At 45.1% G+C, this 23300-nt stretch overlaps 1 protein-coding gene across 7 annotated transcripts in view; it reads left to right on the forward strand.

The window, feature by feature from the left end:
* The window catches only part of PALM2AKAP2 (PALM2 and AKAP2 fusion), a 307871-nt gene that overhangs the window by 230034 nt on the left and 54537 nt on the right, over positions 1-23300 (forward strand). The window contains exon 1 of one of the 7 annotated variants that reach the window (XM_045840291.1): positions 8118-8408. The exons of the other annotated variants lie outside the window; for them this stretch is intronic. Within the exon in view, the coding sequence (XP_045696247.1) occupies positions 8373-8408 (36 nt within the window). The 5' untranslated portion in view covers positions 8118-8372. Of the gene's footprint in view, positions 1-8117; positions 8409-23300 lie in introns of those variants that run through there. 7 annotated transcript variants of the gene reach the window in all.

Genomic DNA, 23300 nt, shown 5'->3' on the forward strand with positions numbered 1-23300 from the left:
ACATAGTAGGTACTGGTCACTCCTTGCTAAATATAAGGGAACTTCATCTATCAGTCTTTTTTTAAAAAGATTTTATTTATTTTAGAGGGAAGGAAAGGGAAGGAGAAAGAGAGGGAGAAAAACATCAGTGTGTGAGAGAGACATCAGTCGGTTGCCTCTCACACTCCCCCATCTGGGGAACTTGGCCCACAACCAGGCACGTGCCCTGACTGGTACTCGAACCAGTGCCCTTTTGGTTTGCAGGCCAGCACTCAATCCACTGAGCCACACCTGCCAGGGAGGTCTTTATTTTCCTATGGGGAATTTTTCTAACACTATCAATGTCTATCTTTTAAAAATTCATGGTTTATTTAGCATCTGCAAATTTTAAATTTTGTTTTGTTTTTGGTTATTGTTCAGAAATGATTTTCAAAGCAGATTGGGAAAAGAGCTTTCATCCCCAAATGCAGCTTAACAAAATATTTTCAGGTGTTCTTAGTGTTTATTATATATGAGTTTGTTGTTTTATTTTCATTCTCTTGCATCGAGGATAATTTTCAATAAACACTCTCTTTGGGGATTTAGACAGCTTTGTTTTAACTCGAAGGACAACTCACTTGCACTCTTGTACTACTGTTAACTCAAATAATTTGAAAAACAATGTCTGAGGGCACATTTGTGCTTTCAGAAGTAAACAATTACCCTTTATAATCTAGAAAAGAACCAGCTTGTGGATACACTTGGGGTGTTTGCTCCAAGAATATTTTTCATGATCGAAACACGTTCAGCTGTGCTTTGTCTACGAGGAGGTCCGATAACAGCAGCCCCATTTGACAGTTTAGTTCAGGAAACTTGTATAGTTGATTTGAAATACTGCCCTGGGCTGGCTGTTCAACCTTGGCTGAGTAAAGATGTTTTCTTTTAAAATCGGTCAGTCCTTTGTTGCCCTCAATGATGATTCTACATTAGCCTGCCACAAACTATTATTTCCCACTTGGGGAATTTGATTGAGTGCTTCAGCATTGCCTGGCTCTGGTGAACGTTTTATTTGAAAGGAAGCAAACGTACCTTTCTGGTGTACAGTGAGGAAGGAGTGAGGCTACATAGTTTGTTTTCATCTTTGAACTGAGATGTTGGGTTCATCTTTGGTCTCCTTGGGTATTTCCACGAGGAATAGCATGAAAAAGACTTGGGGGAGAGTTACTGCGACTCAGCCAGTGAACAGAGCAGCACTGCCGTCCCCGCTAGAGGAAGCACAGTCACACTGGGTAGCTGTCCCTTTCTACCCATTGACCCGTTGCCTACTGGAGAGAGTAGGTATAGAGGTTGCCTTGAAGATTGGGGTTCCCCACCTCAAAAAGGATCTTTGTTCTCTCTCCATCATTCAGTTTCATGAACATACACTTGACTGCTACCCTATGAAAGGCACTGTCCTGGGTGTAACCCTGGGGATATATAAACGTGTCGCCCAGCATCCCTGTTACCCTGCCGCCAATCAGAAAGCAGCATCCAAGAAAGGGAGACCAATGGTCGTCAGGGGGACCAGCAGGCAAAGCCTTCCGCGTCTTCTGTTTTCCTAAGAGAATGAAAACGTAGGGGAGGAAAAGCCGTACATCCACCCCTTTTCATCTCTGTGCTTTATGCCATTGGGCGAAGATTTGATAGAAGTGGCCCACCCGGTTGATAATTCTAGATAATCAAAGCCGTAGAAGAGCGGCGTCAGGTAGGATAAGAGAGGAGGGAGCGTGACGTGGAATGTCTGCCCGGGACACAGGGGCTGTGATTGGACACGGGAAGCCCGCGCTTACAGTGCCGTCACCCGCAGTGATTTGTCCACTCACTCCATCTGTAAAAGTGTGTCCACTGGTAATTCAGAAAGAAATGGACAAGCTGAATCTGAAAAGTGTTTTGAGCTTCTTAGGGAACCAAAGAACAAAAGTTCAAGATGATATTTTAACGTCTTTCCAGAAACTGAATAAAAGAGACGTATTTAAACTGCTTCAACAGGAAAGTATTGCTTTGTATGCACATTTTAATAAATAAGAGAAGGTGATTTTCCCGATAGTCTTACTTGCTTAATTTTCCAAAGCTGCCTTCTAGAAAAATGCGTGGTTTGGAAAATCTATGACATTAGTTGATGTTGAAGGTTTTCCTCTTGATGAAAAGTGATGAATCCACAGGTAGTCATTTTAGGGAGGAAAAAAAAAACACAACCAGCGCCAGAGCATTTCATTGAGAGTTCGGATTGCTTGTGTTTTGGAATTCATGTTGTTAAAAAGAGAACCTGCAGGAAGGCAGGGGGTTGCGACCAGAATCATGGCTTGCCTGTAATCATGTGTTCCTTTTTTAGGGGCCCATTTCTCCTAGTGGGTCATGTTCTTAAAATAGAGCTTACTACATTTACTCTCCAGCTTGGCAGGGCCCAGCGTTTTGTTTACTGCTCCTGCTTATGTTCTGTGGACGTGAACCTTTCTTTCACAGACAATCCCAGCACTGAAAAGAGCTTTTAAAGTGTGTGTGTGTGTGTGTGTGTGTGTGTGTGTGTTGTTCTCTCTCTCTCTCAAAAAGAAAGGGAGGGAGGGAAGGAAGGAAGGAAGGAAGGAAGGAAGGAAGGAAGGAAGGAAGGGAAAGAGAAAAGAGGAAAGAAAGAGAAAGAAAGAAAGAAAGAAAGAGAAAAAAAGAAAGAAAGAAAGAAAGAAAGAAAAAGGAAGGAAGGAAGGAAAAGAAAGAGAAAAAATGTCCTTGGGTGAGGATAAAATAAATAAAAAATTTTAAAGCAATGAAAAAATGTCCTCAATTGAAGATTTTTAAAAAAAAGAGCTTCTAAAGGTCAGCCCGTCTAGACCCCAGCACCTCTTCCCAACTGGCCTCTCTGCTGACCACTAGGGCGCCATTTTTCCGTGGCAGCCCAGTCTGTATTTGGGCAGTGCCCAAGTGGTGGAACATTCTCCCTTTACTAAACTGGAATTTCTCACATGGACTTTTCTTCTTGAATGTCATCCTCGTTACAGGTTTTACAAAATCTGGGCATGTCCTTGTCCCGTGACAGCCCTTCAGATACTAAAGATTTGAAGGAATGTTTGCATGTTCACACCATACCCCCCAGCCCACCCAGGCTTTCTCACTAGACTAAGTACAGCCCAGTTCCTCCATCTGGATTTCGTCTGATAGTTGAAGCCCCGCTCCACTAACCATTACCTTCCTAGTATGTGGAGTCAAGAGACTGACCTGTGTGCTGGTCCAGAGTATCGCTTCTGGTTCTCACTTAGTTTTATGCTTTTGCTAATACAGCCCAAGGTAACGCAGAAAGTAGCATCTTAATATGGGAGCTCAGGCTCTAAAGCAGTGTATGTATGATGAGGAAACTGGTGTAGTAAAAATCAGCCTCGTAATCACCTATTAAGTACAGTTACAGAATCACCACATGATTTTGTAACCCTTTACAATAATTCCTGTATACCCTAAAGAATATAGTTAAATGCCTGGCCTAAAGAATAGAATACAAAGAATCTTATCTGCAAAAGACTTCAGCATGAAGATGACGGCTGGAACACGTTCATCTATTTTCCCCTCTACCAAATGAAACCTCATGAAGGTGCTGCAAAAGGAAGTTTGTGTGGGGTTTTTGTAGTGAAGTGTCTGTAACATAAAATTCACCATTTTAACCATTTTCAAGTGTTCAGTTTAGTGGTGTTAAGTGCATTCACACTGCAGTGCAGCCATCACCACCATCTCCCCCAAAACTTTTTCTTCTTCCCAGACTGAAACGCTGTCCCCATTAAACACGAGCTCCCCACTCCTCCCTCCCCGCAGCCCTTGGAAACTGTCCCCGTCTCGAGTTTGAGTACTCCAGGGACCTCATGTAAGTGGAGTCTTACAGCCTTTGTCATTTTGTGGCTGGCTTATTTCATTCAAGGCCATTTTAAAAAACGGTATAAATTCACAAGCACATGGATAACAGGAGAGGAGACAAGAGGAGCAGAATGTTTTTGGCTCTAAGCTGAAAAGGATATATGGCTAAACTTAAAGAGGATTGGTCTGTTTTAAGAATATCAAAACATTCCTGGGCCTTTGCGATCTCGTATATGAATCTGTTGGCTCTTGGCCTTCCCCACGGACAGCTTAGGATCTACTTTTTTCAGGTCTGCAAAAATTTTTTTTCTTTTTTAAAGATTTTTATTTATTTATCTTTAGGGGGAAGGGGAGAGGGAGAGAAATATCAATGTGTGGTTGCCTCTCGTGCATTCCCTGCTGGGAACTGGCCTGCAACCCAGGCATGTGCTCTGACTGGGAATCAAACTGCAATCCCTTGGTTTACAGGCCTGCACTCGATCCACTGAGCTACACCAGCCAGGGCAAAAAATTTTTTTTTCAGATAATTATTTATGTGTTTGCTTTCTATCTTTCAGAGTTTTATTTAAAAAACCACTAGTGGCAAAGAGAAGATCAACAAGCTTCCAGGGGGAGAAAAATAGACGACATGCAGAGGTCGGGAGTCCAGCTGGGTTTTGACTTCTAGGTAAAGGGAAAGAAGATCTGTTATCAACTTCAGAGAAAACAGTAGGGTGTTTACAAAAGGAACAGCCATTATAGTGTACCATATGGCTCTCCTGAAAGGAGAGTTATGTAATCGTGGTAATACTGACCTTTAGAAGTTTTAGTATAATTGCATTGAGAGGATAGGGGCTTGGGAGGGGTAGACATGTGTGGTGAGGGCATAATGAGGAAAAATCCTGTCACCCTCATTTTCCACATTTCAAGTCAATGTAAATAGTGTCAAGAGCTGAAAAAAAATCACAAGGAAGCAATATAAAATTATTACCAAAATCCTCTCAAATGCTTACTTTTTTGGAGGAAGAATAGAAGGGAAGTAGGGTAAGGGTGTGGAATTAAGGGATTGTGGTGTTTTATACAATCCACAGAACTCTCAGATGCTTTAATAAAAATAGTAATTAAAATAAAAGGGAATATGGGGAAAGGAAAAGGAAAGGTACTAAAGGACATGCTCCAGCAAAACGAGGGAGTAAATGAAAACAGAAGGCCAGGGATCCCAGCTTAGGAGCATGCCAAGTGTAGTCCAGCCACCAGCCAGGCAAGACTGCAGCAGACAGACACAAAGTGTAGGACATGATGGATTTTTCTGATCAACTCAACTATTTAGAAAATGCTAGTGTGAGGGATTACAGACCTTGTGAAATTGTGGGAAGAGTTAGAAATATGCACGTAGAAAACTAAGAATTGGAGGGAAAGAGGTAATTATTCATTCCAAAGAAAAACATAAAAATGAGACAAGAAAACATAATCATCATGTACTTCTGAGGTCACCATTGCACAAAATTTACAGGATCCTAATAATGTAAACACTTAAGACAAATTAGCCAAACTTTGCGAAGTAAATAACATATTGGGAGAACGGGCATCGGCCTCTCTTTGGCAGCCATATCTCTTCTGGCCCCGCTGACACCAGCAGGCTCCTGGACACACTGGCAGTATTTTCCATCCCTGTCCTACATAGTATATTTGTCTCAAGTGTTAGGATCTTTTCCAATTTCTTCACCACCTGTACATCTCTAGGATCCTGAAGATCATTAAAAGCAGGTAGCCATTTCATCCTTCTTCTTAAAGCCTTTCCCCCACTGGCCTAAGAAGAAAAGCCCAAATCCTTGGCATTCGAGGCCTGTAAGATCTGTGATTTCACTCTGCACTCATTTGTCTAGCCTTACTTCTTGCTACTCCAGACCTCACCCTTTATACTCCAGTAAAACCAAGGTACATGTAGTTTTCCGTAAACAGCTCACCACTTCATGCCTGTTTTTGTTCTTGCTGTTCTTCCAGCCTGGAATAGCTATTCCCCAGTTCCATGTTACTCCTAACCCATAACTGCCACAACTACGACTGCCCTAACTGTATCCCCCTTCAAGACAAAACATAATTAGACCTTCCTCCAGGAAGCCTTCCCTGACCACCCACAGCTAAGTGAGGTGTCTCCTATAGTGCTCTCATAGCATCAGCATAAGCCCCCTTTACAGAGTCTTGGAGCTAATGCATCATCTTAGTACTACTGAAGTGTCTGTCTCTTCTGGGAGGGATTGAGCACCCAAAGGGTAGGGGATCCTGTACGTCTTGATCACTGCCCTGTACCCGGTACCTGACACAGCTCGTCCCCACTGGGGCTGCCACTATTCTTGTGGCTCTTTGGGGTCGTAGCCATTTGTTCAGAGGTGGTTCTTCCTGTTCGTGAGAGGAACTTCATGTTTCCTCTTGGAGGATTGCAAGGGCACGGCTTCCAAGGCTCCAACCTTGGGAGTCTTGTTTGGAGGTTTCCTCACCTCCTTACCCTGTAAACGCAAAGCTGGATACCATAGACGAGCTGTGGTTCCATGGGTCAGAGTTCTGATAAAAGCAATACACAATTCTTTTGCTAAGATGCATGGATTTCCCTCTTTTATTTTTCATTTCATCAAAGAAGCGCCTTGGCCAGGTGAACTGATTCATTCATTCATTCATTCATTCATTCATTGGCTGGATATTTGCCTTTGCAGTCACTGTTCTGGGTGCTTGGAGACAGCAGGGAATAAGAGAGATGAGGTGTCTGACCTCAGGGACCTTACATTCTGATGTGACGCAAACACAGGCACAGCTATTCCAGGTGGTCAGTGCAGAGAAGGGCAGAGGGGAGTGTGGGCTGAGGAGCCTGCTTAGGTGAGGCCATCAGGCGTGGGCTCTTGGAGGAGGCAGAATTTGAGCTGAGGTCTGAATGGTGAAGTAACATTTTAAAATCAGTCCCTCAGTCACACTAAGCACATTTCAAATAGCAGCCAGCATATGGTTAGTGGCTACGATATTGGACAGCACAGATACAGAATATTTTCATCATCACAGAAAAGTTTATTAAACAGCTGATATAGAAAACATTCAGGGGCAAGGGAACAGCAAGTGCAGGGGACACAAGGCAGGAACAGATTTAGCATGGAGGGGACAGTTGTGGCTAGAGCGAAGTGAGCGGTGGAGAGAGGGCATTGGTTAGGCTAATGAGAAAAGAGGGAAGGGAAATGAGATGACTTGAAAAAGAGCACATGTGTGCATTTCAAAGAAATACCTCCTTCAGTTTCACTCATTGAAATTGGGGCTGACGTCAAGGCTAGATGTGCCTGATAGAATTTCTAAAAGAAGAAGGAAAATGACCTCTATAGATAACATAAAGCATGTAAAAACCCAACTGAGAGAAGACCTCTCTTGAAGAATACAGCCTGCCTCGGACATCAATGGTGATTGATTCAGTGGCCAGTGGTGAGATCACCGCGCAGCCCCTCAGCCTTAGAAGGACAGAGCCAGCTGTGGCTGGGTAGTTCCGTTGGCTAGAGTATTGTCCCCATATACCAAGGTTACGGGTTCGATCCCTGGTTCAGGGCACATATAAGCATGCATAAATAAGTGGAATAACAAATCGATGTCTCTCTCTCTCTTTCAAATCAACAAATAAAAGTTTAAAAAAAAAGAAAAAGAGGGAGCCAGCCATCCTAACTGCTACCATGAACATAACTTCTCACGGCCTTTCCTCAGATCTCTTACAAATGGGACATTATTATTTTTTTAATCCTTCTAAACACGGTTCTCAGTAAAAAAGTAGGGTTTTGACTTTTGTATCTTAGGAGGCTAGAACTCTTGTTCCGTTAACAGAAGCATCAGAGCCTTGACTTCACTGGGTGTCATTTTTCGCGAAAGGCTCGTCCCTTTTTGCACCTGCCTCTCTGCTAAACAGGTTTTCTTCCTCTCTTTGTAAAGGTGCCTTTGTGTGAGCCAATAGAGTTACTTGTCTTTACTGTAAACACAGTGTCCAGTGACTCTCCTTGTTGTGGGGAGCCAGCGGCTTTGCAGGAGGAAAAAAAGTCTTGAAGGTCACTTTCAGGTGTTTGTATTATAAAATAAGTCATCCTAACTTTAAAAAAAAAAAAAAAGTGAACTGCCCATTGCTTCCTTAGGGCTTGTTATCCCATTACCTTATTTGAATGTAACTAGCAGCTCGCATTTGTTGGATCATAACTGATCTGATAAAATGTAATCTGATAATTAGTTGCTGTGTAAAAATAAATACACTCGACTCCTGTTTCATTTGCCCTTGAAGGCTCTAACGCGGTTCCAAAGTGTACCTTTGAATCGGAGAAGTCGGGCCGGTTCACGTTGCAGGCTGTGTGCTTCCTGGGGCGGCAGCGTCCTCCGGGTCCCTGCACCCACGGGATGCCCGCTCGGTCCCACTTCACCTGAAACGCTGTGACCTGGCAGAGGACTGCGTCCTCGACATCGGGTGTCCGGCCGAGGAAAGGGAAACCTGGGCGCAGCATTAGGAGCGGCTGGTTCTCGAGATCAGGTTGTCACTGAGGGAGCGTGAGGTCATGATTGCCACCTGGATGCTGTTCTCGCTGTTCACGGTAGGTCTCCCCGGAGCTCTGGCGAGTGCCGCCCAGGGAGCGGTCGTCTCGAGTGCCTCCAATGCGTGGTGTAGGCATGTTTTCCATCATTCTTTAGGAAAATTACCTTTATGGACCCGAGGCTCTGGAGTTGCTGGGAAAGAAAAGGTACACCCCGGACATTTCAGGCTCTGGAAGTTCTCCATAGCTAGTGGTATGTTCTGGCAGCCACCTTTTCTTTCAGAAAGCTGGCAGAATAGCTCTAAGGCTATAAACATGCTTTTTTTGTTTCACGTTCCAATTTTGGTGTAAATTGTTTCTCTCTCCCTAATAGTTACTGAAATACTTGAGGACCTTCCATTTGTATAGATAGCCCTTTCTTCTCGGGGAGGCATTGCCTAAGTAGATATGTTCTCTTGGATTTTTACTTGATCATTGAATGCTATAATTATTTCTAAAGGATTTAGTAATGATTTTAGATGCATTGCTGGTAAATGAGGCATAGAGTTAATAAGCTGTGGAATACATGAATGGTATACATGTCCTGCTTTAAAATCTGGTCAGATTATTTGTCCCTGACCTTGAGCATGTGGCCAAGGTAGGTAGGCAGGGAGGTAAAGCTGAAGAGTATCTTTCTTAGGTTGGATAGTGCTATGTGAGCTCCCTTTCAAGCCCACTTCTGACCCACCACTGCGTGCCCTACAGGGAATTTGGGGGCAGTTTTTGTGTTTTGTGAGCTCTCTTCACCCAAGTTAAAGAGTGGGAAGAGGTATCAGGCCATTTTGTCTGTAGCACTCCAGCGATAGTGGAGTGTAGAGAGAGGAAGTGTGGAGCTGCACACTTGGGCTTCTTCAAGTTCACAAAGATCAGGTGTTGTCCGTGGTCAATACAGACTGCTTAAAAAATTTTTTTTTCTTAACTCAAAAGAGGTGACTTCATTTTGAGAACCCTTTCACACTTGGGTGTGCTGATTTGTAAAGGTGTGTGATGGTTTCTGTTGCTTTTCTAATACTCCTGTAGTTTTGCATTGTTGGTATGTGTTTGTGTGTGTGTGTGTGGTTTTTTTAATCCATGTTTAAGATTTACTCGCTTTTTATGTACACATAGTAAAACTAACCCTTTATGAGTTCGGATAAATGCATTCAGTTCAGGATTTATTGCCACAGCCAAGATACAGAACAGTTAGATTACCCAGAGCATTATATTTTGTTTAGAATTTCTATTGACATGTTTGGTGTGGAGTTTCCTCTTACTTTTGAAGATGGAGCCAAGCCACTCTGTAACACATGACACAGCCGTGCCTGACACTGCCCATGGGTGAGTGTGAGTGAGGCGTTAGGAGCAAGGCCTGATTTGTTGCTTCTTTGCTCAAAGAGTTATAAATGAAAAAATTGCACCATGTGATTAGTTGTTTCTTCACATTGTAATTAGTGGGTTAAAACGGCATAATGTGAAGTGCATTTTATAAAAAGCAACTGAAGACATTTGTGATAAAATACTGTGATTAGTAAAAGTAATGTACTAAAAGTGAAAAAGTTAATTTTTTTGCAGTTTGGGTTTACATTGCTGTGTACGTTTAGTTCTGTGTGGTCCTAAGGGAAGTGAAATGCCGCTAACAGCGAGGACTACGTAACTCAAACTGGCTTCAGACGGGGGATTTAATGGCTCAAATCCCTGAAACGTACACAAGCAGAGGCTTCAGGCAGGGGTTCAAATGACATCACCCACGTCCCTCCTCCCCATTTGATTGTGTTTTCCTTTGTGCTGACTCCAGTTTTGGTCGGCGTTTTCTTCCTGTAGTACCGAGATGACTGACAGCAGCTCTGGGCCTTGCTCCCGTTTTCTCAGTCCCTCCCATCTCCAACCAAAGTCTCAGACTGGAGTCTCATTGGCTCTGATTGGTTGTCCTGCCCCCTCGTGGCCACGAGGTGGCCAGGTGGTGGGGAGCAGTGTTCTGATTGGCTGGGCTTGGGTCCCTTGCCTGTAAGAGCTGAAGGGGTGTGGGCTCCCCTAGACCACAGCGCGGAAGGAGATACTGGCAGGTGAGATTAAGGGCTGTCGAGGGGCAGACACAGCAGACAGATCAAGACAATATCTGACCTCTACAGCTGGGACTTTCGGGACATCCAGTGGTGTGTGTGTTTTAATCGTCTTGATTAATATCTGCTCTGACCTGGCCTCCCAGACAAGCAAGCGAAAGTTTCCAGGACTGATTTCCTTTTTTTTTTTTTTTCCCTCGCTTGTGAGATGACAACCATTTACTGAAGGTGATGTGAGCTGTAATATTTTTGGAGGAGAATAGTTGAGATTGAGAGACTGTGGGATTCTGCCCAGTTAGATTGATGAGGAAAATGGGTCCCGTAGGTATCATTGAGTAGGGAACCTGGCATCTGAGGGAAAGAAGTCAGGACAAAAAAAATAGACAATAGATGTTAGCAGTACACTGAACATTCAGCACTGATTAGCGCTGCCGGAAAGAGCAGAAGTACTGTCTTGGATACAAATAACTACAAGGAACATTTGATGAGAATTCATGAAGGTTAAACACTGGCAAAGTTGTTCTAATCACGTGAAGAGTGATTGCTTCCAGAATGGAGTCTACATTCCCACACGTGGTGCTGGTAGCCTGGCCCCTGCCTGACCTCGGGCCCCACCTCCCTCTGCTGCCCTCTTGCACTTCGTCATGGACATCACTCATCTGTTGGTAGCTTGAAGTCCACGTCAGGCATGTCCCTCCGCCCTGTTTTATCACCCGCTGGGGTCCTCTGCCTGGAACCCCTCTCTGGCTTACTCATGCTCATCCTTTAAGACTCAGTTCAGATGGCATGCCCTTTGAGAAGCACTCACTGACTGTGCCTCTCTGGCTTAAGGATCTCTCTTCTGTGCCGGTCATGATATCTTGCGTGTGTCTGTACCAGTAATTCTCAGCTGGTGGTTATTCTGTCCCCAGGGGGACATTTGGCAATGTTGGGAGACATCTGTGATTATTTTTTTGACAAGTGGGTTCAACTGAAATCTGGTTGGTTGGAGGCCAGAGATGCTGCTAAATATCCTACAATGCACAGGATGGCCCCCAAGAAAGAATATCTGTGCCAAAGCGTCCATAGTGCCAGAGTTAAGAACCCTGGTTACCATCACACTCATCACATTGTGTGGTGTGTGTGTGTGTTTTGATTTTTACCTTCTCATTGAGGCTGAGGTCTGTGCGTGTGATCTGTGTCTTTGCATCTCAGATACCAACATGTCTGGCACAGAGTAGGTCCTCAGGAAAGAGTAGTTTGAAGGTTGATTGGATAAAGGAGAAGATAGAATGTTTCCTAGTTTAGTTTCCAGTGAACACATAGAACAGACTGGCCATTCCCAAGAACCAGGCAACCGGAGGCCTTACTCACCCCGCACTGGGCAGCCCGAAACCCCAAGGGCCCTCTCTGTCCTCCCGTTCCTTTGCATTCTTGGTCTTCTGCAAAAAACAGCTTTGGGGTCTAATGGAGCAAACAGTGGAGAAAACGTGTCAGCATGGTACTTTTTAAAAGCTACAGTCTTATTATTATTAGGCTACTAAGTCCTCTGGTTGTAGATGATTTTAGGGAACGACAAGGTGGGCAGGGTGAGTCAATCTTCACAGATTTAGCATCTAAGAAGATCCACTCACTGCCACATTCCTGAAGGGTGGGCACCGAGCAGCACAGATTAATTAGGCGCTTAGTAAATATTTGTTGAATATATTTAAACCTTATACTTTAGTTGAGGGTTTTTTTTTTTAAATCACCTCAAAGACGCCTTCCAAATCTGCATTTTTTCTGTAAAGTAGCAGTGCCTTTGAAGACTCATCCACAGCTGCCTCTAACTTTGCGCCAAATAGTCGTGTATCTGGGGCTGTTTTAATGTTTCTGTTCATGACTCAGGCTGTGATGCCAATGTTCAGTCCCGGGAGCAAGAGAAATAAATCTATATGGAACTTTCCTAGGGTTAATGCACATGAAGCTGCTGGAGAAATATGGCTGGATGAATGTTTACTTCTGCAGATGAGATTTTTTAGGGAGTTCTTGGAATAATAACTGCAATGTGGTTTGGATTCTGGGGCATCCACCATGCCTGGTGGGAAGTGCATTATAAACTGATCTAAACGTTGACTTTCCAACCATTCGACTGCACAAGTGGTCGGTTCTGTAGGCTTCTGTGAAGTCGCTCCTCTGAGCCGGAGCGTGTGAGATGCTGGAGGTACTCAAAGATGGCTAAGAAAGGATCTCAGAAGCTGGTAAAAGACACACAACATAAAAATTAGCATTTCAAAAATTTTTAAGTGCAACGTTCAGTCTTATGAAGTACACTCACCATCACCACTATTTCCAGAACTTTTTCCTCACCCAAACAGGATTATCCAATTTTTGTCCTTTTCCATCTTTTAATTTTTTTTTATGTAGCAAAATGTTATCAAAGTTCATCCATATTATAGCATGCATCTGAATTTAATTCCTTTTCAAGGCTGAATGGCATCCCTGTGTGTACACTACATTTCGCTTATCCATTCATCCATCAGTGGACATTTGGGGTTTTTCCACCTTTTGGCAATTGTGAATCGTGCTGCCGTGAATGTGATGTGCAAGTATCAGTTTGGGCCTTGCTCTTAACCCTTCCGGATATGCACCCCTGATGCTGTCTGGCTCGACGAGGTGAGCTGGGTGGCCTGGCCACATCCTCCAGCTGCTCTGGCAACGATTTTTGCTAATGTTCACCTTCACTTTTGACCATTACACTTTTCCCTACCACATAGGTGGGCATCTAGATAGGTGAAATTGTCAGGAAAGAAAAAGGAAATCAACAAGGAACAATTCTGAGAGCAGAAATAATGACCCGAGTATTCTGGCTGCTGGACTTTTTTCTTCTCCTGCCAAGCCACCGTGCGAGGCAGCGACTCCTGCCTTCCCTGGGACTTTTGCCTGGGAGCACAGGGCTGCCAGGAAACCTCCGAAACTCCTCCTGGAAACTTCTCTGAAAACCATGTAAATGGAGGACGCTGTTTAAGTGGGTCATCCTGAATACAGAAGGATCGAAACCCATTTTGTTACTTAATGCTGCAGACCAAGGGGACACTGGCAGTCTTACTTTGCACAAGCTTGCTAGCTTGAGTTCCTGGGGGACAGCCCGGAGGGGAGGCCTGCTTTTAACTTGCGGCTGCTGTGTTTGGGTTGGTGACATGCCTTAGAAACACAGGAGCCAGCCCTCCCTTCAGCCACTCCGGGCTTCCAGCTGAGTTTCCTTTTAACCCTGGGATTTCCTGTGGACCCTGAGCTATGAAAGCACATCACATATGGCCTGCGGTCAGGCAGGAGAATAGCCTTTTTGTTCCTGGGGAGCAAAGCAAGTCGGAGAGGGGGGAAAAGATCATTTTTTGGCATGAAAATACATTAACTGTAATTCTCCCCTTCCATGACCCTCTCCCCATTTTGTGCTGTCTAACGGCACCAGGACTTTTGCCTTTTTTGTAGGCAACATTTGGCCGTGGCAATGGAAAAGTGATGGCTGTTAAGAGACTTAGCTGGAAGGAGAGCTGAGCTGATGAAACAGGACCACCTTGGGCAGGCCACTCCTTCTTCTCCGCTGGGGCTGGGCATGGTGTTGAAATACCATGTCGCTGTGTCTCCCTCTACCTCCTGCCCATTCAGATGCACACCCGTTCACACAAGCCCCAAACCTGTGAGCCCGTGGTGTCTGAAATCACGTGCTCCTGTCGGATTTCCCATTGAAGTGGATAGGCTGGGCAGATTCATGCCATTCCTTCTGTTGTACAGAGGGTGACATTTTTCTTCTTTGTTTATCTGGACTCATGTATTCCTACTGCTCCAGAGACTAAAACTGCAGCATTAATGCCAGTTTCAGGTCCAAGGCCCTCTGGCACCAGCTGGTGATGGCTAATAGGATTTGGATCTGGTTAATAACTCACCACAGGCACCTGGCTCTTCCTTCTGGGATGTCTAGGCGGCCCACGTGTGATGCGTGGCAGGCAGTGTTCTTTTCCCATTAGCCAGTCAGCTATTGAGACCCTGCTAAGTGACAGGTGCTCGAGACCTGTCAGTCACATGCAGCCCTGCATGAAGGGGTGTACAGTCTAGTGAGCTCACTGCTACTTCCTGGAAAAGACACATTTTGGAGCCTAGGACAGCAAGTTTGACATGGACATGAAGAGGAAGGGTGTTGATGTTTTATTCATAGCGTGAATGGTGTAATAAATAAGGAACTTAATTTATTAAAAATTCTTTTAATAGCCCTGGCTGGTATGGCTCAGTGGATTGAGTGCTGGCCTGCAAGCCAAAAGGTCGCTGGCTCAATTCCCAGTCAGGGCACATGTCTGGGTTGCCAGCCAGATCCCTAGTTCAGGGCTTGTGAGAGGCAACCAATCAATATATTACCCATGATACATGTTTCTCTCCCTCCCTCTCTTTCTCCCTTCCTTCCCCTCTCTCTAAAAATAAATAAATACAGTCTTTAAGAAATCATTTTAATGGAGTCACAGAATTTTCAGACTGGTTAAGAATATTGGTTGTGTAGCTGAATGACCTGGGTCTGTATCTCAGTTGACTTTTCTGTAAGAAGGAGATGATAATAGTACTGATTTCACAGCCTTATGGGGGTATCACACGAAGTGTCTCTTTAAAGGCATTCAGAATACAGCATGGCACTGAAAGCCGTGTCGCCTTTAAACTTAGGATTCATTCACTCATCAAAAACTGAGCAGGGGTGATGGTTGTGGATGTCTGTGAATATATCGAAACCACTGAATCGTACACTTAGTGATTCTCATGGTTTGTGAGTTGCATCTCAATGATGCTGTCATAAAGGAAAGTTAACTGAGTACCTATTATGTGCCTGGCATTGCCTTTTTAAACTCAGCAGGTAAGTGACTTGCTCCAGGTGAGTGAGTAGCAGAGATACACCTGGGGTTCAAGACTCTTGGCACACAAACCAAGCTATTTGCAAACTGTCAGGGATAAAATGAAGATTGCAGGGATAAAATTCAGATTGGAGGCAGAAGTCACTTTCTGTTCTGGCGTACAGCCAGACCTTAATAAAAGATAATGCTATTGACCTAAGACCTTAGCATTCTACCTTCACCAGCTATTTCCAGTAGTTGCCCTCACTCTTCATGTTCTCCAAGACTTCAGGCACATTATAAATACACCAGGAAAAATATGGTATCTTCTCTCCAGCTTTGGATATAGAATGGATATTTCTTGGTTTAGCTATTGCTTTCACGTCCCCCAATTTCTAACAGTTAAGAATTTACAGTCGAAGACAAAAAAAAAACAAGTATAGCTTCTAAGAAAAGGAAAAAAAAGAATGATACCTTCTCACTGCAAGACAGGGACAGTGTTTCAAAATCACCTCCCAACACTGCCACTACCAAAACTAATAACAAATTTTGTTCCCAGGGTGCAGAAAAATCCTACTCATTGTTGAGATTTTCTAAGTCTAAAGATCGAGAATGTAGCATAAGAGAGCAGTGCTTTAAAAATGAAGTGATGGCATTTTTTCCCTGCCAACTCCACTCCGTTTGTATAGTAATCGAAACCATTTCGGATCCGGAGTCGCCCCGTAGCTGTCCGCTCCCGTCGTCTCCCGCTTCCTCTGCCCCTTGCCTTGTCCCGGGACTTCTTCCTTCTCCTGACATCTGGTACTGAGGACAAGGGGAAACCACTTCCCCCGAACTAGTGAAATTACTATCAGGGAAAAAAAAAGGCTCAAGTTTCCAGGCAGCTCTGAATAAGATGTTTTCCTGAGCAACATGTTCAGGAAGGAAACCTAAGAAGGTACAAGCTTTCAGCCTGTACATTTCCCCGAGATGAACTTGAAGTGCTTCTTCCTTCAGTGGCCCAGACAGCACAGGCTTTCCCTGGCAGATGGCAGCTTTACCTCAATGGACGTTGAATGAATAGGTTTGCCCCCCGGGGGTAGGATTGTAGCAAAGTCTATTATGAAATGTCATTTACTTTGCATGAATCAGTTCAGGAGGCTGGAGAACACAAAATCAGAAAAGTGAAAAAATGGTGAAATAAGACAGTAATGGACAGCTACACATCAGAATCAGGTTTGCCCTGAAACTGCTCTGACTTGGTAGGTACTAATCACAGTAATTTTGCGCTTTTGTGATGAGCAGGGCTTTAAGGGAATTCCATTCCTTGGGAATAGGAACAAAACCAGTTGTAAACACCTTTTACGTCCCCTTCTGTTTTCTGGGACTGCAGCATCTGGGGCATGTAATTCAGCTGACAGCTAAGAGCTGGAGGAAAAGAATGGAGGGAGAGGGGACGTCGAGAAGAGACTCACTCAGTTCACACACACAACATACGTTTTTATTTTTTGTCTTAAGGTACTAAGAACTGAGTAGTAAATTCCCTTCATCACACAACCTCAGGCCTTTTGTAATTCTGACTTACCAAGGGCTAGATGTTTGACCTGGACCCAAGCTGAGGTTTGAAAGGGCAGGGTGGGTGGCACTGGGCCCAGAGAGATGCGGAGGTGGCATTGCTGCTGTTCCGGAGAGGCGAGGCAGTGGGGAAGAAGGCTGTGAGCAGCCCCCTGCCCACCCACAAGGAAGCTGACAACTGTCTACTTATTTCAGTGTTTGCGCATAGACCTCGTCTTCTCTCCCTTACATGGAAGAAACTGAGGCAGATGATCCTAAGACTCTGCAGAATTACTTAATATGAAATGGGCTCAGGTTCTGGTTCAAATGATGGGTGATTTTCCCAAAGACCTCTGCTTACATGGGCAGGGGAAAGGCGGCTGAGAAAGGGCATTGGACATGAATAGCTTAATTCTCACTCCTCTACTTCATATCTGTGTCCCAGCTACAAAGCTCTTTGTACCAAAGAAAGGCAGGAAACCATGCCACCTGGCCTCTGATTTGTAGATCCTCAGACTTGCTCCCTGGCCTTTAGAAGGCCCACAAAGGCACTCTTGCACAAGAGAAGGGTTGTTGTTAGGATTTTGGCAAGCGGCCTTTCTGAATAACTACAAGAAATCTTTCTGAATAACTGCAAGAAACCTCGTGATGCTTTTACACTGAATCCGTGACTGGAACATGTGAGGCTGGCCCAAGCCCACCTCACCCTAGAGAAGGAGTGGGTTCCCACAGCAAGCTTGAAGACGCTGGTCTGAGGTATACCAGCAGGCCGAAAGTGTCTGCTGAGTGAGCCAAGGGTGGCTGCTGGGAGCTGGGTGCCTGGAGAACGCTCCCAGAAGCCAGAATATGATGCTTTCTGATATCAACTTTATGTTCCACGAGACCTTTCTGAGAAACATATATTAGAAGTCATGTGAATGGAGAGGATGGAGACCATTCCACAGAAGTTAAAGCTTTGACAGCTAACAAGTCTCCACCATGCAGTGGAGCTCTGCAACGTGACTGCGTGGCTTCCTAGTGGATGTTGTCCCCTCTTCAGCTTATCTTCCAAACTAGGAAATCAAACCTTGTTTTAAAAAAGAAGAGAAAAAATCCCAAGGCACACTAAGTGCCACAGCACCAAGGCTATATGTCCAGAAACTGGGTCCCCTACTCTTCCCACTGTATCCAGAACATTTACTGGGAGCTAAACGTCTCCCATTGTCACTTTCCAGATCTGCCTAAAAGACAAATAGAGGGCAGGAAACTGTCGGTGCCTCTCAGGGGATGGGCCAGGACAAGGCGGGCACGCGCAGCTGCACCCTCTCACAGGACCTGCTGCTGCCTTTCTGCACTTGAGGTCCCGGGGCAGCTGGTGCTGCCTTTGCCACTGGCCCCCCCAGAGACAGAGAAGGCGGCTAAAGTGGGTGAGCCTGTCTGAAATCAGCAGCAGCTGCTCGCATGCTTTTAAAATGAGCATGAAGTGGTTTTGGGCAGTGGTTGATCTGGGAAAGTCGTCTGTGAAATGTTTTTCCTTTCGTGGCTCCCGTTCCTTTTGGATGTAATGTACCACTGCTCATGAGGCAGCCTGGGGGATCGCTGGCCCACAGGGAGCTGTGGCTACCTTTCCGGGTTACCCCTCCTGCCGGGCACCCTCCATGCACGTTACATACGTGATGTCCTTTGACCCAGCAACGCCCCAAGGACGGTACTGTCATCTCATTTTCAGACGAGGAGCCTGAGACTTAGAGAGGTCCAGCAGCCTGTTCTACCACGAGCAGGTGGCAGAACCGGGATCCCAAACCAGTGTGGTTCGGGGCTGAATCCCACGCTACCTGACTCTGCGGTACAGTTGACTTTACGTCAGCCCTTCGGGCCTCAAGGGCTCATCCAAGGCCACCTGAAAGCAGGGCCGTCCTCAGTAGCAGGCGAGCGGCCAACGGAATCAGGCTGTACCCCACTTCTGTACCCCAGACTGTGTCCTCTGGACTGTCAGAAAGATGCGAGTGTCTGAAAATAACACTGGAATTGGTGGTCCTGTATTACATGTTACAGTATGAACTTCATCAAGCAGAGAATAAATGTGCTGTCCAGTGTTTGTGGCACCATATACGTTCTGTTTGTGTTATCTCCAGGGCTGGATTTAGAACGATCAAGTTAAGAAAAAAGAAATCAGACACTCAAAGTAAATAAATTATTTCAGGCCTGGCTTCAAGTTCACTGTTTTTACGGGGCCCCAGAATTAGAATCCCCAAGTCCTTGGGCCAATGCCTGTGGGAGGGAGGCCCAGGGCGGCCTGGATACTGCCCGATTCCATTCCCTGACCAGGCTCCCGGCCTTGTTGGGGCTTAGCCAGACCAGCAGACCACTATTAGGACAGACGGCAAATGGTATGTCCTTCCCCACCCCCACCCTTCAATCCTTTCAATGGCACTTTAAATTAAGTCCCAAATCCTGCATAATCTGGCCACAGCCACCTCTCCAGGAGTCTTTTCCCCCACATAGGGGAGGAAAAACGTCTTTTTCTTCTACCCATCTTAGGTTCATTGGTTGGAGCCTTGAAAGTTAGACTGACAAAAGACAAATTAATGAGAAAAAAGAAAGTTTATTAATGTATGCATCAGATAAGTTACTCATCATAAGTATGATGAGTAGCCCTGGCTGGTGTGGCTCAGTGAATTGAGCACTGGCCTACAAACCAAAGGGTCATTGGTTTGATTCCCAGTCAGGGCACATGCCTGGGTTGTGGGCCAGTAGGGGGCGAGTGAGAGGCAACCACACATTGATGTTTTTCTCCCTCCCTTCCTCCCTCCCTTCTTCTCTGTCTAAAAATAAATAAATAAAATCTTTAAAAAAAGTATGATGAGTAACTCAAAGGGAGTGGTTAGAACTTGAGCTTGTACAGCATCTTAGCAAAGCATGATAATTTTATAGGGAGGTAACATGACCAAGGGAAAAAGGAATTTGAGTTTCTAGGAGCAGCACATTGTGGGAAGGCCAATTTATGGGGAAACTAATGGTGGAGAAGAACTGGCTTTAGTAAAGGTTTCTTACATGGATTCTTCTACTGCCGTCTCTGGGCTGATGAGGGTCTAGAGTTACTTCCGGTGATTAACTTCTGTCCTTCTTGGGAGAGGGGGCACTTTTATACCTTTATGTCCAGCTTTTAGGCCAATAGGAGGAGGGCGGAAAGCATTTCTTGTATCTGCTTATTCTCAGTTGTCTTTAGCTCAAAATAATCCTTATGTCAAAGGGGCATGTTTCACGGTGGCATTTTCCACTACTCTTTACCAGTCACCGAAACGATCACCATTTCTTGTAAGCTTCTCTTGCTCCCACCTCAGGACCTTTCACACCGGCCTGGAACAGCTTCAGTGCCCTTCATGGCTTTAGTGGGCTAACTTGTCAGCTTTCGCAAGGCTGTTCAATTGTTACATCCTCACAGAAGCCTCCTCTGACCTCCCTGACTAGCTCAAAATCCCCTATTAGAGGCTCTCAAAACACGTAGGTCCCTTACATGCAAAGTACTTAATCATAGACACAACTGTGCATTTCTTTGTGATTGAAAAGGCCTGGTTTCCCTCTTGCAATAAGTTTCCAGAGGGCAACTCTGTGCCTGGTTCTCCCCACTGTGCCCAGCACAGTGCACGAAGCACAGTAGGCACCCATTTAAGAATGGATGGATGAATGAATGAATGAAGTACAGCCCAGCACGGTATTCAGATCTGTTCACAGCGACTGAATAGTCTGCTCGAATTGCAACAGGGAGACACTAAAGTGAACAGCTCACCTTTCGTAGCAGTGGTGTTAAATTGGAAAGGAGAGCTTCTCGCCTCTGCCTTCAAGTTTCCATCCTTTTGGGCCCTTCTTAGTGTAAACAGCCTAGGGAGAGCTCTTTCAGGGGAGTGGGAGAGAATTCTGAAGAAGCAGCTCTTGACAAAGCCTTGATCTTCATCTTATGCAAATCCTGCTTGGGAATTAGAACCTGGAGTGCGACTTCTGCTGAGATCTTCTTTGCATTGTTTCCTCTGGTTGACTTTTCTACTTTTCTTGCATTTTTGTCTTGAGGGATAGTGTCCTCACGTGATTCCATGCTGCATACCTAGGTTGCCCTAAGAGATGTATTTGAGATTTGATCAGCTATCAGTAGGGGCACCGAAACCAAGACTTCTGGGGTTAGATAGAGCTCCTTTGCATAGAGAGAAATTATTTTGCCTTATTGGCAAAATATCCATTTAAAATTTTTCATTTATTTTTTTGCTCAGATTTCTCTTTTGGCCACATGAACTTGGGGCCGTCTCCTCTCCCCCTGCTACTTTCTGGCCTATGTTACGACCCCTGAAACATCCAAAGGCATGCCAGTTGCATCACCTTGTCGGGCTATTCAAGGGTCCCCTCCCGGGAACAGGGAATCCTATTTCTGCCAAGAGGCTCTCCTATTCCTATTGTTTGTAACTTGGACACACAGTTCTACTCTTCTTCTCTCCTTGTCTGTGTTCTAAATATAAATGCAGGCTATGAAACATACAGTTCTTGGGGGGGGGCAAGGGGCAAGTTGTCATATTATCTTGAGTCAAGTGCAGTTGTCAAACTGAATTCTGTCCAGATTTATGTTTGGGTTGCAGATGTTTAGCCCCAAACCAATCAAGGCTGAAGTTGAAACAGGTCCAGATTTGGTAATGTTTGAGATTCCTCCCAGGGCACAGATCGACCCTTACCTCGAAGCTATGTACGCCTAAGTGCGTTCTTCAGTCTTGAATCTCTGCGTTCCTAGTAAACACTTCAGGGTAAAAAAAAACGTTTAACGATTAAGCTGCTTGTGTTCCAGTGACTTGAAAAATAAGCATCAACACCTCTGAGGCCTCATCTTATCAAGCTCTGAAGGGTGGCTTTAGAGCAGGTAGAAACCCTTGGTTTATCAGCTCCAATAGCCTGGAAACACCTCAGACGTGACTCTCCGGGAGGAGCAGAGCGGGCCAGGCTTAGGAATCCCGAGAAGGCAGAGTGAAGATAGAGCGCTGCCAAAGCTCCCAGATGGGGAACGGAACCAGTTTCCAAACCTGATTCCTCTGCTCAGCTGTAATGTGCTTAGAACCTGATCTCAGCTGAGGTTTTTGGAGCTGGTTAGGATGTTTTGAACCTGGAATTGGGCTCCCTTTGTGCGTTTATCTCTGCAACACAAAGATGATATAGGCCCATGCTTTCCTGGAAGGCTGCTGCTGCCATCACAGAAGTGATTCTGTCTCCTTGGTGCTTCCGAAGTGCCAGGCTGTGTGTTGTGTGTGCCCTGGGACTGGGCCCCCAAACCGAGATGGATTCACTTGCTCAGGGTAGTGATATTGTCTCTTAGGTTCTGCTCTGTGTTGTCCCGTGTCGCAGCCTCAGTTTACGGGAGGCAGTCCCTTCTAGACTGTAAATTCAGGCAGGGCTCCGTATACCTTTCTTAATGGTTACTTCAACGAAGAATTTTATCAAGGTTAATAAATCAGAAGCTTAATAAATAAGTACGGGTCCTGGTCTTTCTTTGAGATTGGCTCACAGTAAAGCCTTTGGGTGCATTGTACAGGAAAAGGGCACAGAGAATACATTTGTGTGGTAAATGCTTGCTTTGCAGCCCCTATGCCACCGCAGTAGTCTGTGCTAGTGGTTCCATGATAGCATCTAAATGTGTATATTATCGCGACTCAAAATTTGGTTGCTTTGTAGTTCCTACTTGGGAATTGAATTGAAGAAACTAAATTTACTTCAGCCCTGGCTGCTGCGGTTCAGTGGATTGAGTCCTAGCCTGCGAACTGAAAGGTGGCCGGTTCGATTCCCAGTCAGGGCACACGCCTGGGTTGTGGGCCAGGTCCCCAGTTACGGGTGTGCCAGAGGCAACCCCACATTGATGTTTTTCTCCCTCTCTTTCTCCATCCCTTCCCCTCTCTCTAAAAATAAATAAAATCTTAAAAAAAAAGATTTTAAATTAACTTCAGTGCCCATGATAGAAGCGTCTTGTTTTTTTCCTACACTGTGGGGGAGGTTGTGGTGGTTGCTTGAAAGGACTCTGGTTACTTATCCACATGTGCACCCGTCGTTAAAGAGATAATTAGTGGTCTTTAATAGTGTCTAGTTGGTGGCTACAAATTACACTGTTTAAAACACCTGTTATTTGCCCATATTCATCGTACTCTCTCGTTCATTGGCAATGAGCAGCGGAGTTAATGGATGCCTCAGTGCTGCTGTTTCACTGCTCATTACTGTGGGGTGGTTGCTCCCACTTTTATTTTTTTGCATGTAGGAGGGCAAGACACTTGTCAGCAGGCAAATCCAAGAGGAACTAACTTTATTGCAAGTACCCTTGTAGACTTGCCAGCTCCCTCAGCTAGTTGGTCAATTTTGCACACGAGTCTGGGTGGTTTTCATTCCAAACCTTTTTGTGTAATGCTGTAAGAACCTCTGCTTGATAAGGCGAAGCAATCTGGGTTGACGACAGCCTTAATTATTTTAGAAATGATCAGGTGACTACATCTGCATGTTTTGGGCATTGA

The sequence above is a fragment of the Phyllostomus hastatus genome, unplaced genomic scaffold, assembly GCF_019186645.2.
Source record: "Phyllostomus hastatus isolate PE091 unplaced genomic scaffold, TTU_PhHast_1.1 phas_contig_34, whole genome shotgun sequence".
Lineage (NCBI taxonomy): Eukaryota > Metazoa > Chordata > Mammalia > Chiroptera > Phyllostomidae > Phyllostomus > Phyllostomus hastatus.